The sequence below is a fragment of the Chiloscyllium plagiosum genome, unplaced genomic scaffold (assembly GCF_037043375.1).
Source record: "Chiloscyllium plagiosum isolate Xiang-an unplaced genomic scaffold, Cpla_swu_hap1 HiC_scaffold_5, whole genome shotgun sequence".
Lineage (NCBI taxonomy): Eukaryota > Metazoa > Chordata > Chondrichthyes > Orectolobiformes > Hemiscylliidae > Chiloscyllium > Chiloscyllium plagiosum.
Genome location: NW_028270143.1, coordinates 128,267,435 through 128,285,097, shown reverse-complemented (window position 1 = coordinate 128,285,097; position 17,663 = coordinate 128,267,435). Strand labels below are relative to the sequence as shown.

At 42.9% G+C, this 17,663-nt stretch overlaps 1 protein-coding gene across 1 annotated transcript in view; it reads right to left on the bottom strand.

Moving 5' to 3' along the window:
- Positions 1-17,663, bottom strand: part of LOC122550340 (uncharacterized) — a 121,326-nt gene that overhangs the window by 30,509 nt on the left and 73,154 nt on the right. Inside the window, exons 7-9 of the mRNA XM_043691068.2 lie at positions 11,926-12,030; positions 4,699-4,773; positions 2,952-3,026 (exon numbers count right to left, since the gene is read on the bottom strand). Coding sequence (XP_043547003.2) covers positions 2,952-3,026; positions 4,699-4,773; positions 11,926-12,030 — 255 coding nt within the window. The remainder of the gene's footprint in view (positions 1-2,951; positions 3,027-4,698; positions 4,774-11,925; positions 12,031-17,663) is intronic.

Here is a 17,663-nt window from a genome sequence, read left to right as displayed (position 1 = left end):
CAGCATTCTGTCTCCGAATCAACTACCTCACTCTCCATCTTGATAAAAAAAATGCAATCATGTTATGGTCGCTGATCCCCAAGGAGTTTCAGACAGATTGGCGATGATTCCCTTCTCATTACACAATACCCAGTCTAAGATGGTCTGCTCTCTACTTGGTTCCTCTACATATTGGGAGAAGGTGAGGACTGCAGATTCTGGAGATCAGAGTCGAGAGTGTGGCGCTGACAAAGCACAGCAGGCCAGGCAACATCTGAGGAGCAGGAGAATCCCAAAACGTCAATTCTCTTGCTCCTCAGATGCTGCGTGACCTGCTTTGCTTTTCTAGCATCACACGCTCAACTCCTCCACATATTGGTCAAAAAACCATCCATATACAATCCAGGAATTCCTCCTTTATGGCATTGTGTCTAATTTGATTTGCCCAATCTGTATGCAAATTAAATGCGCCCATATTCCCTTATCACATGTAAGTCTAATATTCTGTTCAATGTCAATCCCAACATCACCACTGCAGTTTGGGGGTCTACATATGACACCCACTAATATCGTTTGCCCCTTTGTATTTGTCAATTCAAGCCATGCAGACTCCACATTGTCAGAGCTAATATCCTTTATCAATTTGTTTTAATTCCCTCTTTAACCAGCAATGCCACTCCAGCACCTTTTGTTTTTTGTATACCCTGGATGGAATGAGGTTTATGTCAGACAGGGGAAACACAGTGGCATAGCGGTCAGCACTGTTGCCTCACAGCATCAGGAACCTTGGTTCACTTCCAGTCTTTGCAAAGCATCTGTGTGGAGTTTGCATATTCTGCCTGCATCTGTGTAGATTTCTTCCAGGTGCTCTAATTTCTTCCCACTGTCCAAAAATGTGCAGGGTAAATGGATTAGCCATGGTAATTGCAGAATTACAGGGGTAGGGTGGGGCCTGGACCTGGGTGGAATGATCTTCAAAGGACTTGATGGTCTAAATGGCCTCAATTTACACTGTAGGGATTCTGTGACAATGAGAATGGCAGAATATAATTCTGCTGCTGCTGCTTCCCTCTGCACCCCACAAATGCCCAGTTTAAACGTATTTAAAAGACATTTTCTGGCTGTTCATGTTGAGTCTGTTGAAGTTGATTTTGTAATGTTGTGAAGCTGGCTTCATAAAGGACATTTACATGCTTTGTGTCTACTTCAGCAAGTGTGGGTATGGAATATTTCATTGACAAGGTCTGGGTTGATGCATGAATTTTGTTCTGGCAATATTCATGGACAGAAAGAAATTCTTAGGCAGAAGTGGGTACTGCAAGTGCTGGAGATTAGAGTCAAGAATAGAGTGGTGCTGGAAAAGCACAGCAGGTCAGGCAGCATCCAAGGAGCAGGAAATTCGACATTTCGGGAAAAAGCTCTTCAGCAGGAATTCTTGCCCATAGAACTGTATGCAATTTGTAGAGCTCCCTCAGCAAATTTTCTGCCCAGTTCTTTCCATTGTTGCTGGTTCTGATGCGGTCCACAATTGCTTTGCCATCTTTCTTGGCTATGATTTTCTTAATTCTTTTGAAATTGCAAAAATGGAAATTGCAGAAGTAAATATTCCCACTTGTGACCTCTTGGTGAAGGGGGCATCATTGATGGAGCAATTGAAGATAGTTGGGTCTGGGACACTACCCTGAGGAATGTCCACCTCGTGCCAATGTCTTTTAGCTGAGATTATCAGCCTCAATAAATGCTAACATCTTCCTTTGAGTCCATAGGATGTCAGAGCAGAAGCAGGCGATAGGGCCCATTGAGTCCACACTGCAGTTTAATGACTGATCTGATAAGCATCAACTCCACTTCCCAGTTTTATCTCCATAACCCTGATTCCCTTACTGCTTAGAAATCTGTCTATCGTAGCTGTGAATATACTGTATTTAACAACCCAGCCTTGAAACCCTCTGCAGTAAAGAATTGCACAGATCCACTACCCTTGGAGGACAAAATAATCTACCTCATCTCTGTCTTAAATTGCAACCCCTTATTTTGAATTTATACCTTCTGGTCCTAAACTCTTCCATCATGAAAACAACCTGTCTACATGTACCCTGTCAAGTCCCCTAAGACTCTTGTATGTTTCAATAAGTGTTCCTTTCATTCTTCTAAACTCTGATGAGTACAAGCCCAGCCTACTGAACCTTACCTCACAAGAAAACCTCTCCATGCCTGTGGTCAATCTAGTGAGCTGTCTCTTCTACCAATATATTTTTTCCTTTAGACAAGGGAACCAGTTAGGTATTGAACTAGGTATGTCTCCAGCCAATGGAGGGTTCTCCCAATTATTAAATTCAAGAATATCAAACCCTGTAATGTCAAAGTTAATTGAATTCAAGTTGATTATAATTTAGTTTATTTTAATTGGAATTTAATTAGAAAAGACTCCCTTTGAGTTTTGTTTGCAGTATGGCTACAAACATCAAAGTGAAGAGAGAGTGTTAATGCTGTCTAGTATTGATTGCATTCTACTTTGGGGATCAAGAGTTTCCACTGATAAAATTTTTTGTGTACATCCAGAGTTATCTAAAAGTTCTCAAACTCACATTTAGTCAGCAAAAAATCACAGAATATTTCTTTCCATTTTATTCATTTTTAGTTTGATAATAAACTTGACTTCAGGCCAATGAATTGTCAATTTTTTTTTGGCGTTTACCAAGAGTTGAAAAGAATAAAGTGAAATGCTTTATTGTTTTCAATGCATATTTAATAATATAAGTTATTCATATTTGCCCTTAGCCTGATGCCACAGATTATTTCACATATTAAAGTATTACTTTCACAGAAAACTTAATTTTGTACTGAGCATGAGCATCAAGAAACATTTTTGCATTGAGCTTCAGTTGTAACTTTTAATTGCAAATACTGTGCATCATCAAACCTTTCCTAAAGCTGTTTTGAATGTTCAAGTTACCTTTTTCAATACTTACAAGACATGGGCTGATAGCTCCTTCGAAGAGGTCCCATCTGGGTGTGGGTTGGAGCCGGTCGGTATCTTGGCATAACTATTATCAGGTAGAAAATGGGACCAGTCAATAACAGCATGGTGTATCGATATAAATCTGAGCTACAGACACTGAATGTTGCATTCAACATGTTGGTGTAATGAAGTTTCACATTAGCTATTATTCCTTAATTTGAATAAACAAAATGGAGAACAAGGACCAGACCAGGATGTAAACACATAATCAGCACAAACAAATTTGAAATGGAGAGAAAATGAAGTATATTCAAATAAACCACTTTCAGGCCACTTGAACAGATCTTAGAGATCCCATAATACAATTCAAAGGAAATCAGGCAATTTTCCCAGTGTCACTGCAAACAAATGATCCTAACCAGCGCTACCAGAAATAGATTAACTGGTACTGAAATCCCCATTCTGATTTGTGCTGTGTGAAAGCCACTTGAGATGGTAAAGCCAAGGGGCATGGGTGTGAGGGTGAGATTCATGGAAAATAGGAAGGCACATAACTCAGAAGAGATATCATGATGAGTTGAGAAGGAGTTTGAAATCACCAAAATATTGTTCAATGAGGGAGTAATATAAAGTTACTAGTAGTAGGATCCGCAAGGATCTGTTTTGGGTCCACTGCTGTTTGTCATTTTTATAAACGACCTGGATGAGGGCGTAGAAGGATGAGTTTGTAAAAAGCGGACCATACTAAGGTTGGTAGAGTTGGCGATGGTACAAAAGGATATGGTAGGTTACAGAGGGACAGAGTTAAGCTGCAGAGCTGGGCTGAGAGGTGGAAAATGGAGTTGAATGCGGAAAAGAATGAGGTGATTCACTTTGGAAGCAGCAACAGATTACAGAGTACTGGGCTAATGGTAAGATTCTTGATGGTGTAGATAAACAGAGAGATCTTGGTATCCAGGTATATAGATCCTTGAAAGTTGCCACCCAAGTTGATAAGATTGTTAAGAAGGCATACAGTGTGTTAGCCTTTATTAGTAGAGGGATTGCGTTTTAGAACCATGAGGTCATGCTGCAGCTGTAACAAACTCTGGTGCGGCTACACTTTAGGGAATCCAATCTAAACTACTATGACTCTGTCACTGCACTAGCCTCTCACCAAGGTTCATGGGTTACAACTCTCACAATTGTTGTAGTTTTGTCCATTCACTGGTTCTCAATCTTCACTTTCCCTCAAACTACTTACCATCCATGCCTTCTGCAGTTCCTACTAACTCTCTTCTGTATAGAATCACGAGAGGAGATCGAATTGATGTGAGGTATTAAAGGAGATTGACAAAGAAGGTATCAAGAGGATGTTTTGCCCTGTGGCGTAAACTAGAACGAGAGGCCATATAGAATATATGGTATCAGATTGAAAACAGAGGTAAAGAGAAATTACTTTTCTAAAAAGGTCATGATTTTGCAGAATAAGCTACCCCCAAATATGATGAATGCTGGGACATTGAGTAAAATTAAGGAGATGGACAATTTTAAAATTAGTAATGGGTTGAAGAGTTATCCGGGGGACAGGAAAGTGGAATTGTGGCCGAGACAAGATCAGCGATAACTGCAATGACAGCAACTTTGGTGGGGGTGCTGAATGGCCTACTCCCATTCCTCATTCTTTTGTTCTTATCATGATCCTTCCTTAATATTGCATCACTTTACAATAAAATATCTTAAGTGTCACTTAGTTTGTTTCCTATATTATTACTTACAACCTGCACGCCTCATTGGACAAGGGGAGGTTTCGGTCTGAAAGGACTCCAAGACCTCCTGAACTGCCCTCAATGCTGTAATGAAACACAGAAGGAGTCTATATTAGTGTTGCATTCAAAAAAGGCATTCTAAAATCATCCTGCCCCTCTCTTTCTTAAAAACATTCAATAGGTCTTAGCACTTTAGTCAAGCCTTAGTTTGTCTGCCCTAGAATTTCCTTGTGCCATGGTGTCAGAATTTACATGGTAACACTTCCCTGATTACATCTTTGGATGTTTTACAATGTTCAGCTGGTACATAAATGCAATGACAAAGACTCTGAGGTGTTGACATTGAAGTTTGGAAGTTGTAATTTGAACAACTAAAGTGGTGCTCAAGGTCCACACTACAGACGGCATCTTGATTTTTGGTTCTGAAAGGGACATCAGATGTAATCTAAAGGCCTACCTACACTTGGTGCAGTCATGTTCTCTCATGCAAATACAAACTAGGCAGAAACAGCCCTGCTGCCTTATTATTAGAAGTGTGGCTAAGCGACCTAAGGTGGTTTAAGCTCCAGGCTCTACCAAGCTCTGGATGTGAATCCTAGCACGACCAGTATCACAGGTTAGGTACCCAGGCAGTCACCTACAAAAGGGGGCTGGGCAACTTTAAGTTTGTGATATTTACTTTGCCACATGGTGACGTAGTGGTTAGCATTGCTGCCTCACAGCGCCAGGATCTCGAGTTTGATTCCAGCCTCAGGCAAATAGAACATAGAACATAGAACATAGAACAATACAGCGCAGTACAGGCCCTTTGGCCCTCGATGTTGCGCCGATCCAAGCCCACCTAACCTATACTAACCCACTATCCTCCATAAACCTATCCAATGCCCGCTTAAATGCCCATAAAGAGGGAGAGTCCACCACTGCTACTGGCAGGGCATTCCATGAACTTACAACTTGCTGAGTAAAGAACCTACCCCTAACTTCAGTCCTATATCTACCCCCCCTTAATTTAAAGCTATGCCCCCTTGTAATACCCGACTCCATACGCGGGAAAAGGTTCACACTGTCAACCCTATCTAACCCCCTAATCATCTTGTACACCTCAATCAAGTCACCCCTAAACCTTCTTTTCTCTAATGAAAACAGCCCCAAGTGTCTCAGTCTTTCCTCATACGATCTTCCTTCCATACCAGGCAACATCCTGGTAAACCTCCTCTGCACCCGTTCCAGTGCCTCCACATCCTTCCTATAGTATGGCGACCAAAACTGCACACAATATTCCAGATGCGGCCGCACCAGAGTCTTATACAACTGCATCATGACCTCAGGACTCCGGAACTCAATTCCTCTACCAATAAAAGCCAGTACGCCATATGCCTTCCTCACCGCACTATTTACCTGGGTGGCAACTTTCAGAGATCTGTGTACATGGACACCAAGATCCCTCTGCTCATCCACACTACCAAGTATCCGACCATTAGCCCAGTACCCCATCTTTTTGTTATTCTTCCCAAAGTGAATCACCTCACACTTAGCTACATTGAATTCCATTTGCCACCTTTCTGCCCAGCTCTGCAGCTTCTCTATATCCTGCTGTAACCTGCCACATCCTTCCTCACTGTCAACAACTCCTCCGACTTTCGTATCATCCGCAAACTTGCTCACCCAACCTTCTAACCCCTCTTCCAGGTCATTTATAAAAATGACAAACAGCAATGGTCCCAAAACAGATCCTTGCGGAACACCGCTAGTGACGGCACTCCATGAAGAAACTTTGCCATCAACTACTACCCTCTGTCTTCTTCCATCCAGCCAATTCCTAATCCAAACCTCCAACTCACCCTCAATGCCATATCTCCGTATTTTCTGCAGTAGCCTACCATGGGGAACCTTATCAAACGCCTTACTAAAATCCATATATACCACATCTACCGCTTTCCCCTCATCAACCTCCTTCGTCACCTTTTCAAAGAATTCAATAAGGTTTGTGAGGCACGACCTACCCTTCACAAAACCATGCTGACTATCCTTGATCACATTATTCCTATCCAGATGTGCATAAATCCTATCCCTTACAATTCTCTCTAAGACTTTGCCCACAACAGAAGTGAGACTCACCGGCCTATAGTTACTAGGGTTATCCCTACTCCCCTTTTTGAACAAGGGAACCACATTTGCTATCCTCCAGTCTTCTGGCACTACTCCTGTAGACAAAGAGGACATAAAAATCAAGGCCAATGGCTCTGCAATCTCCTCCCTTGCTTCCCAGAGAATCCTAGGATAAATGCCATCAGGCCCAGGGGACTTATCTATTTTCACCTTTTCCAGGATTTCCAACACCTCTTCTCTACATACCTCAAAGCCATCCATTCTACTTATTTGTGACTCAGTATTCACATCGACGACAATGCCCTGTTCCTGAGTAAATACTGAAGAAAAGTATTCATTCAGTGTCTCCCCAATCTCTTCCGCCTCCACACGCAACTTCCCACTACTATCCTTGACTGGACCTATTCCTACCCTAGTCATTCTTTTATTCCTAACATACCTATAGAAAGCCTTAGGGTTTTCCCTAATCCTACCGACTAAGGACCTTTCATGTCCCCTCCTTGCTACTCTTAGCTCTCTCTTCAGGTCCTTCCTGGCTACCCTATACCTCTCAATCGCCACAATTGAATCTTCACGTCTCATCTTGAGATAGGCCGCCCTCTTCCATTTAACAAGGGATTCCAATTCCTTATTAAACCACGGCTCCCTCGCACGACCCTTTCCTCCCTGCCTGACAGGTACATAATTATCAAGGACACTCAATAGTTGCTCCTTGAACAAGCTCCACATATCATTTACACTCTTGCCTTGGAGTCTACTTTTCCAAGCCACACATCCTAAATCATGCCTCACCGCATCATAATTTCCCTGACCCCAGCTATAATCTTGCCCTGTAGTACACACTTATCCCTCTCCATCACGAGAGTAAAGATCACCGAATTATGGTCACTATCCCCAAAGTGCTCACCTACCTCTAATTCTAACACCTGGCCTGGTTCGTTACCCAGAACCAAATCCAGTATGGCCTCACCTCTTGTTGGCCTGTCTACATATTGTGTCAGGAAACTCTCCTGCACACATTGAACAAACACTGACCCATCTAACGAACTTGAGCTATAGCTTTCCCAATCAATATCAGGAAAGTTAAAGTCCCCCATAACAACCACCCTATTACTGTCACTCATCTCCTGAATCACCTTCCCTATCCTTTCTTCAATGATTCTAGGACTATTAGGAGGCCTGTAAAAGACTCCTAACAGGGTGACCTCACCTTTCCTATTCCTAACCTCAGCCCAAACTACCTCAGATGGCAAGTCCTCATCCATCGTCCTTTCCACCACTGTAATACTATCTTTGACAAGCAATGCCACACCTCCCCCTCTTTTACCCCCACCTCTGACCCTACTAAAACATTTAAATCCTGGAACCTGCAACAGCCAATCCTGTCCCTGTTCTAGCCATGTCTCCGTAATAGCCACAACATCGAAGTCCCAGGTACCAACCCACGCTGCAAGTTCACCTACCTTATTTCGTATACTTCTTGCATTGAAGTATACACACTTCAAGCCACTTTCCTGTTTGCAGGCACCCTCCTTGGAAATTGAGGCCATGTTCCTAACCTCCCTACACTCCAGGCCCTGCACCCTGAAGCTACAATCTGGGTTCCCATGCCCCTGCAGAGTTAGTTTAAACCCCCCCCAAGAGCACTAGCAAACCTCCCCCCAAGGATACTGTCCACAAATATCTGTGTGGAGTTTGCACATTCTCCCCGTGTCTGCACAAGTTTTCTTCAGGTGTTCCAGTCTCCTCCTACAGTTCAAAGCTGTGCAGGTTAGGTGGTTTGGCCATGCTGAATTGCACATAGTATCCAGGGATGTGCAGGTTGGATGGATTAACTGTGAGCAATGCAGGATTCCAGGGACTGGGTGGGACTGTAGGTCTGGGGGGCGATGTTTAGCAGACAGTTGGTGTGAACACAATGGGCCAAATAGCCTGCTTCCACAATACAGGGAATCTATTATTCAGTTGGTAAAAGGTATTTGTAAACCTAATGTAGCATTATTCTCAGCTTATTGCATATACATGAATAACTAGAATGTCCAATCCTATAAGGAGTTCAGAATCCCACCAGGATCTCCCTCCAATGATCTACAGTGCATTACAGGGGTATATGTAACATTGTCTTCTCAATGTTTCATGTTCCTATGTGTGAGTTAACATGATAAGTTTGCCAATGCATATGATAGAAACACATACAAATAGGTGCTAAGTATCTCCATCAAATGTTTCACGTGCACTGAGTTGTCTACCAGTGTCGAGCTACCAATGGTGTACTATCTGAATTACAGCAAGACTGGCTCCATACATCTGCCATGGTTCATAGTTAAATGTAAAAAGAGTTACAATACTCAGCAAGTAACTGATCTTTTATCTTGGTTAGGAGAACTTACTTATCAGGCAATGAAAGGGCTGTATGTGTGCGCGCGCACACACACAGACACACACACAGACACAGACACAAACACACACAGACACACACACTCATCATCCGATGCTTTACGCTTCATCTACTCTAAATCTTTGACCAAATTAAAGTAATATTCATTCAGAATATATAGCTCCTCTGATGCCTTACGCCACGCACTTCTGCAGCAATGCTACAGCAGACATTCGTGCTCTGGGGATTGACATATTTACCGATGTTACCGAATGCAGAGAAGGTGCTCATGTGCCCATTCTATTATCTCTTACAGCTTTTCTCCTCCTTCAGGAGGAGAATGTAGACAACAAGTGCAAACATTCCCAGACCAGGCAGCAGGATGACGTCTGACCTCAGGTTCTGGATATTCTTTGATAAAGAAGCAATGCAGCTGGCAAGAGGTCAAGAGAACCACACGTAGGCTGAAGGGTGGAAAAGCATTGCAAAAAGAAAGCTTTCTAAAATCCAAGGCAAAGAAACTGGAAAGGAATCAGCTAAGTAAAGATTTTAAACTAAGTAGGGCTGATATATCTTTGGGATTCATCCTAACAGGTAATGTTGGTGAACAGGTTGAAAGGCATACTGCCTGAGAGCATAGTGAATGCAGAATCAACCATGACATCCAAAAGTGAATGGAATAATTGTTTAGAGGAAAGTAAATGGATCCAAAGTTAATCAGGCTGCTGATTGGCTGTTGACTGCCCTTCTGTTGGGAAGACAAAGCCAGACAAAGAAATCTCACGCACCTGGAGCTGTCAACCAATCAGAGATCAGTATCCATGGAACTAGACATGAGCAATTCCAGAGGAGGCTTACAAGAATGATCCAGGGGATGAAGGGCTTTGAATATGAGTAACAGCTGAGGACTCTTGGTCTGTACTCGATGGAGTTTAGAAGGATGAGGGGAGATCTGATTGAAACTTTCAGAATACTGAGAGGCCTGATAGAGTGGATGGGGAGATGTTTTCTCCACTAGTAGGAGAGACTAGAACATGGCAACACAGCCTCAGACAGAAGGGGCGACTCTTTAGAACTGAAATGAGGAGGACTTTCTTCAGCTAGAGGGTGGGGAATCTGTGGAACTCATTGCAATTAAGGGCTGTGGAAGCCAAGACATTGACTGTGTTTAAGGCAGAGAAAGATAAATTCTTCATTAGGAAGGGGAATCAAGGATTATGGGGAGAAGGCAGGAGAATGAGGTTGAAAATCATATCAGCTATGATTCGATAGTGGAGCAGACACAATGGACTGAATGGCCTAACTCTGCCTCTCTATCTTATGGTCTTATGATCTAATACTCATATAATGATTGTGGAAAAGAGTCAACAAACAGCTACTGTAATAACTGATGCAGATGTAATGATTGTAATGTACTGATGCAGATGTTTTCAAACCTTACTGTTGTGATGCAAAATGTTTCAAAATATATTTAAAAGATTGAGATTAAAATACTTTCACAACTTTACAATTCTATAGACCCTAGCTGGCCTCTAGGAACACTTATATGTCATTCGTAAATTTACGATTCTCGCACTGCGGAAAAACAAAGTTGCATCAAGACACTATTCAAAAGGGCCACAACACACTGCAGCACACCAGAACTGCAAAAAGAGGAAGAGGAACACCTATACAAGGTATTCGCCAAAAACGGATACCCTCGCAATTTCATCAACAGATGCCTAAGGGAAAGACAACGGAACGAGGACATGCCGCAACCCAAAGGACTAGCCACACTACCATACATCAAGAACATCTCTGAAATGACAGCCAGACTACTGCGACCACTAGGACTTATAACAGCACACAAACCAACAGCCACTCTCAGACAACAACTCACCAGAACGAAGGACCCGATACCCAGCATGAGCAAAACTAATGTAGTGTACAAAATCCCATGCAAGGACTGCACAAAACACTATATAGGACAAACAGGAAGACAGCTAACGATCCGCATCCACGAACATCAACTAGCCACGAAATGACACGACCAGCTATCCCTTGTAGCCACACACGTAGACGACAAGCAACATGAATTTGACTGGGACAACACTACCATTATAGGGCAAGCGAAACAAAGAACAGCCAGGGAATTCCTAGAAGCATGGCACTCATCCACAAACTCCATCAACAAACACATCGACCTGGACCCAATATACCGGCCACTACAGCGGACAGCTGAAACTGACAACCAGAAACAGCAGGGACAGGCCACTATAAATGCCGGAGGAAACACCACAGAAGCGCTTCACAGAAGGCTCCCAAGCACTGAGGATATCACCTAGACAGGGGACGAAACGTTTGCAACAAAAACTTCCAGCTCGGCAAACAGAACCACAGCAACGAGCACCCGAGCTATAAATTTTCTCACAAACTTTGAAAAATGTGATCTATTTGAACTCAGCAGTGTGTTCCAATAGCCCTGCTGAGTTTGGGCTTTTCATCTGCGTGAATCAAGTCATGCTCTTTGTTCCTTATGGGCAATAATTGGATCTGTCAAAAGTGGGGCCAGAGTGTGTGGTTCTGGGCTTGTGCACTACTTTTGCAGGTCCGCAGAATCTTCGCAACTCCATAAAAAGTTCAACCCATGGCTCTACACTGAGCGTGCAATACGTATCTGAAATTACATCAGAGTCCAATCACATCAGAGTCTCTCTTAAAACTATGTACATTTACAAAAGTTATTCAAATTTTCCTTCATCAGTACTCACATGGTAAAGGTGTACGAAGCCTTGAACATGTTTGCGCCCTGGTCTTTGGTCGGGCTCCTGAGGCTGGTGCGGCTGGTGCAGGTGGAGATGCTGGGGCCGCTGGGGCTGGTTTGATGCAGTTATAAAGCAAAGAATGAAAGCAGTCAGTAATATATTTCTATGTCAAAAAACACTGAAGAATTGAAGAGGCTCAATACAGCTGTAAATAGATGGCTGCAGTAACATTGAACTAGTCTCATTTAAACAATTAACAGAGTTAAAGGGCCATGCCAGACTGTGATTGTAAAGGCTCCATGACACTTCACTTACATTATTTAGGAATGTTGGATTATACTCTAATGTTGACAGTTTGCAGCAGAGAAATTGAACCTGTTCCAATAAGCACAGTTGGATGTTAAAGTTTCTATAGTACTGAAAGAAAAGCTGGAAATTCTAGCAGTACCATGGCAAACATTCTCCAATCAATGCCATTACAAATAGATTATCTGGCTATTGTTGGGATTTGTGTGATGAGGAACTGCTGGCTTTGACTGTGGCTTAGAAGCATTCTTGTTTCCAAGTCAAAATTCTGAGAGTTCCAAATACCATTCCAAAGCTTGAGCACATTATTTTGTCTCAGAGTTGAGTGCAGCAGTGTTGGAGGTGCCATCTTCACTGAAGACAAGCAAGTCAATATTTATTCTTCAGCCAACATTAAGACTGATTTTCTAATCAATACCACATTGATATTTTTGGTACCTTGCTATGCCAAATTTGTGTTTTAGTAATCATACTTTAAGACAGTTCAAAATTGGCTGCAAAGCACTTTGATGTATCCTGAGAGCACCCCCTCCCACATCGCCCCCCCCCCCCCTCCCCCAACCACCATCATTGGTAAGTGAGATAGCTGCCATATTTGCCCATGGTGACTACATTCAAAAAGCATTTCAATGGGTGAAGTTATAGCGATGGTATGAAGAGCACCTTATAAATGCACACTCTTTAATCTAGATTCCCCATGTATATGTTTTGCCTATTTTATATGATTTGATTTTCTCCACTTCCAATTTATGTCATCTGTAAATTCAGACAATCTTATTTCTAACCTGTGGTCAAATAACTTACATACAATGCACACAGCAGTGACCCTCCCACCAATTTCACTCTGGTGGTTTAGCTATATTCCAGTGCATCTCAGAAGCTTTTCTCCTAAGTCTTTCTACCTTCTGGGCTTGCCTCTGCTGCTTCTGATGGTGGAGGTGGTGGTGGTGGCAGTGTGGGCATTGTCAGCTGCCTGGCAGGACAGGTTCGTCTTGCTGTTCGGTGCAGACCTGAAGCCATATGTCTTTGCATTTCTGATCATGAAACAGTTGGTTAAAATGTTTATAGTAAACAAGCACTAAATACTGCCATCAAAACACAAGTACAGTCATGTCAAATTAATTGATGTAGATTTCAAAAGGAATTTTTGCAGGGAATGTAAATTCATAATATTGGAAACTATATGTCTGTAAGGAATGAAAGGAAGCCATGTTTGTTAGAAGTCTCGGAATATGGTAGTTCTCCCAGGCAGAAAATTCTGGTCTTCTATATTAAGCAGACATTTTCCAAGCAAGACTTGATGTCTAGCCTTTCTTCCACTCCCGGGCACTGGGTGGTGATAAAGAAACAGCAAAAGGAAGAAGATGGAAAGATTTAGCACTTGATAGAGCTCCTAAAACCACTGCCAGGGATTTTCCTCCATCATTTATTCGTTGTGGGGTTCTTAGTGCTGGATTTGCTTTCCTGATCCCATCCTCAGACATAAATGATAATGCACTGGAACCAAAGTCCAGGAAGACTATGTGGAGAGACTGTATCAGTAGCAAAGCACCGATGCAAGGGGTGAATTGCATCGTCCTTCTCCCTATCTAGTCAAGCAAAAGCTTTTTTTCACAATACCAATTGATTAAATGTTCAGAATGACATTTCAGGCCTTCCTAAGCCCTTTCACTACCACTGCTTCATCTTTTGGGTCTCCATTTCAAAACCCCATCCAAGCTGACAATGCTGTTCAGAGTTAGTCAGAGCCATTGCAGGAGGTTAGGTCAAGCTAAAAGTAATGTCCCAACAAACCCGGGGTGACAAAACTGCACTGTGGGTTAATTTAAAGGCAAGTGTTCAAAGAGTTAATTGTTGAAAAAGCCAAATAAGGTCAAAGAATTATGACAGTTAAGCACTGTTATAATTTTGAAGGCTTGATTAAACAGAGCTCAAGTTAAATTCTGCTTGCTGTTTAAGGCAACAGACAGAAGAAGACATCAGGTTGTAAGTTTGCTCACTGAGCTGGTAGATTTATTCTCAGACATTTCGACACCATGCAAGGTAACATTGTCAGTGAGCCTCCAGTGAAGTACTGGTGTTCTGTCCCACTTGCTATTTATGTGTCTTAGTCTGTTCTGGTAGGTGATTTCACTCCTGGTTCTGTTTCTGAGAGGTTGGTAAATGGGGTCCAAATTGATATGTTCATTCATGGAGTTCCAGTTTGAATGCTAGGCCTCTAGGAATTCCTGTACGTGTCTCTGTTTAGCCTGTCCCAGGATGGATGTATTGTCCCAGTCGAACTGGTGTCCCTTTTCATCTGTGTGTATGGATACCAGTGATAGTTTGTAATGTCTTTTGGTGGCTAGTTGGTGTTCATGTATCCTGGTGGCAAGTTTCCTGCCCATCTGTCCAATGTAACGCTTGTTGCACTCTTTGCAGGGTAATTTGAATATGACGTTTGTTCTGCTGGTTATTGGTACAAGGTCCTTTAAATTCATCAGGGGCTGTCTCAGTGTGGTGGTAGGTTTGTGGGCTACCATGATGCCTAGGGGCCAGAATAATCTGGTCATCATCTCCGAGATGTCTTTGCTATTTGGCAGGGTGGCTTTAGTCTCTGGGCATATTGTGTCTTCTTGTTTAGGTCCTGGACAATAGACCTACCACCACACTGAAACAGCTTCTGATGAATTTAAAGGACCCCATACAAAACCCCCGGCAAGGACTGCAATGAACATTACATTGGACAAACTGGCAGGAAACTAGCCACCAGGAGACATGGGCACCAACTGGCCACCAAATGACATGACCAACTATCACTGGTATCCCTACAGACAGACTAAGAGGGACACCAGTTCGACTGGAACAATACATCCATCTTGAAATAGGCTAAACAAAAACATGCATGGGAATTCCTAGAGGTCCGGCATTCAAACCAGAACTCCATTAACAAACATATCGATTTTGACCCCATTTACCAACCTTTCAGAAAAAGTACCGAAAGCGATATCACTGACCACAACAGACTAAGACACATAAATAACAATCTGGACAGAACACCAGTGCTTCACCAGGACCTACTGATGATGTTACCTAGTATGGTGATGAAATGCCTGAGAACAAATCTACCAGCTCAGCAAGCAAACTCACAACCTGATCCACATTCTGTCCAATCAGTTCACGCCTGTATTTATTAGGGGAAAGCGAGGACTGCAGATGCTGGAGATCAGAGTTGAGAGTGGGGTGCTAGAAAAGCACAGCAGGCCTGATGAAGGGCTTATGCCCGAAACATCAATTCTCCTGTTCCTCAGATGCTGCCTGACCTGCTGTGCTTTTCTAGCACCTCACTCTCGATGCCTGTATTTATGCTCCTTGATTTTCCTCTCAGCCTTTTTCATTTAATTCTATCAGTATAATCCTTAATTCCCTTCTTAATGTTATGTTTAAAAGCATCCTTCATTTACACTTATACTATACTCCAGTTCTGCAGAACAGTTACACTGGTCATTAACTCTGTTTCATTGTGCAGATTTTGGCTGATCTACCACACTTCTACTTTCTGTGTTTGTTTGCATATATACAAGTTGTCACAACTGGTAGTCAGGTAAAAGGGACATGGAATGATCCAGGAGGTATGGGAGGGAGGGTAGTGGGGCATAGTGTGATATAGATGGTATCTAGGACATAGAGGGCCAACAGGGTATGGGGAGCTATTGGGATGCGTAAATGGGGATAGAGTGGTAAGGAGTATTATGATGTAGAATAGAAATGGCATGGATAGGACAGGGACTGACTGATGGGAGACAGAATGGAAGCAGTGAAGGCTGGAGGGATGGATTTTTGTTTCCTTCTTTATCTATTAAACTGCAGTGATGGTGCATGGAGGTATGTCTCAGGCTCAGCCTGTATATATAACCAATAGTTATATCTCTCATATTGGGTTACATAGCCACATCCCAAGGAGCCCCGCCATGATGGAGAGGTACCATCTTCGATATGGGATTTGCTGATATGAGATATGTCTCATTGCTGTGCTGCCACCTTCAGGATGAAAATCAGGGCCACAAGTACCAATGCCTTTATCTGCTTGAGACTTCTTAATCTCACAGGTAATGAAAATACTGTTCATACAAACAGCACCTTATTTCAAGGTAATACACATGTCATCTAACAACACTTTCCTTGCCGTCTTCAGCTAAGTAAATGTTGTTTCCTGAGATTGAAAGGGCATTAGTCATTCTTAGAGCTGAGCATTCATAATGTTTATCCTGCTTTGTTGATACAATTGCCAGATGATCACTACTCTCTTCCCCTCCCCTGGACATGGTGAGAGAGCTGGTGAGAAAGAGGAAGAATTGGGCAACCTGGCTCTGGAGAGATATTCACTCCTTTCTTGCCACCTCATCCAGTAAATTCTGGGACAGAAAATCCATTGGAGATTTTCCCAAACCAGTTGAGTGATCAATGAATGCTGCTCAAGGCCCTCAACCCATCACCTCTCCAGTTCCCTGCTTTCTTGGTGGCTGGGAAACCGGGGGGGGGGGGGGGGGGGGGGGGGGGGAGGGGGGGTGCCTAGTTGTTGGGGGGGAGGGGTTTGTGTTGATATCTGATTGCCCGAATCAGGAGGTAATCAGAGATCAACAAATAGTGCTGGAAGTTGATGCCCTGCCCATGTCTCCAACTCCAATAACATGCCTCTATTATCCCCACTCCGTGACAAGATAAAAATCATGAACTTTGTCACAGGATCCCATAAGGAGTAGGTCCCAATCAGCAATCTATATGGATCAAAAACTGCTAGAGACAACTAGCGATGGCAATTTTGAGACTGCAATGGACGGGGAAGTGCTGCCACACTCACTTCCCTGCTCTTACCGAGCTCACTGTTGTGTAATTATATCAGCTTGGATACCTCTACAGACAGTGACACAGGCACAACGTTACGAATAACATGGCTTTATATTGTATCATTCTATGGGGGTCATGGATAGCACAGTGGCTCAGTTATTAGCACTGCTGCCACACAGTGCAAGGGATCCGGGTTTGATTCCAGCCTCAGGCATCTGCCTGTTTGGAGTTTGCACTTTTTCCCTGGGTCTGCGTAGGTTTCTTCCCACAGTCCAACAGGTTAGGTGGATTGGATATACAAAATTGCCCCAAGTATGAAAGGATGTGCAGGCTAGGTGGATTTGCAATGTGGGATTACAGGGATATGATGGGGGGAGGTGGGTTTGAGTGGGATGATCTTCAGAGGGTCAATGTGGACTTGATGGGCTGAATGGCCTCTTTCTACACTGTAGGAATTCTATGAAATGGTTTGATGATTATCTGTTATTAAACCTTTATATGTGCTTGACAAAGGTTCCTTTGTTTTCTTAATTTTCAAAGTGAAACATGTTTAACTTTCAAAAATCCTGTCTAGATTTTCTAGATTTTGTGTTCACAAGCTGGGGGGGGGG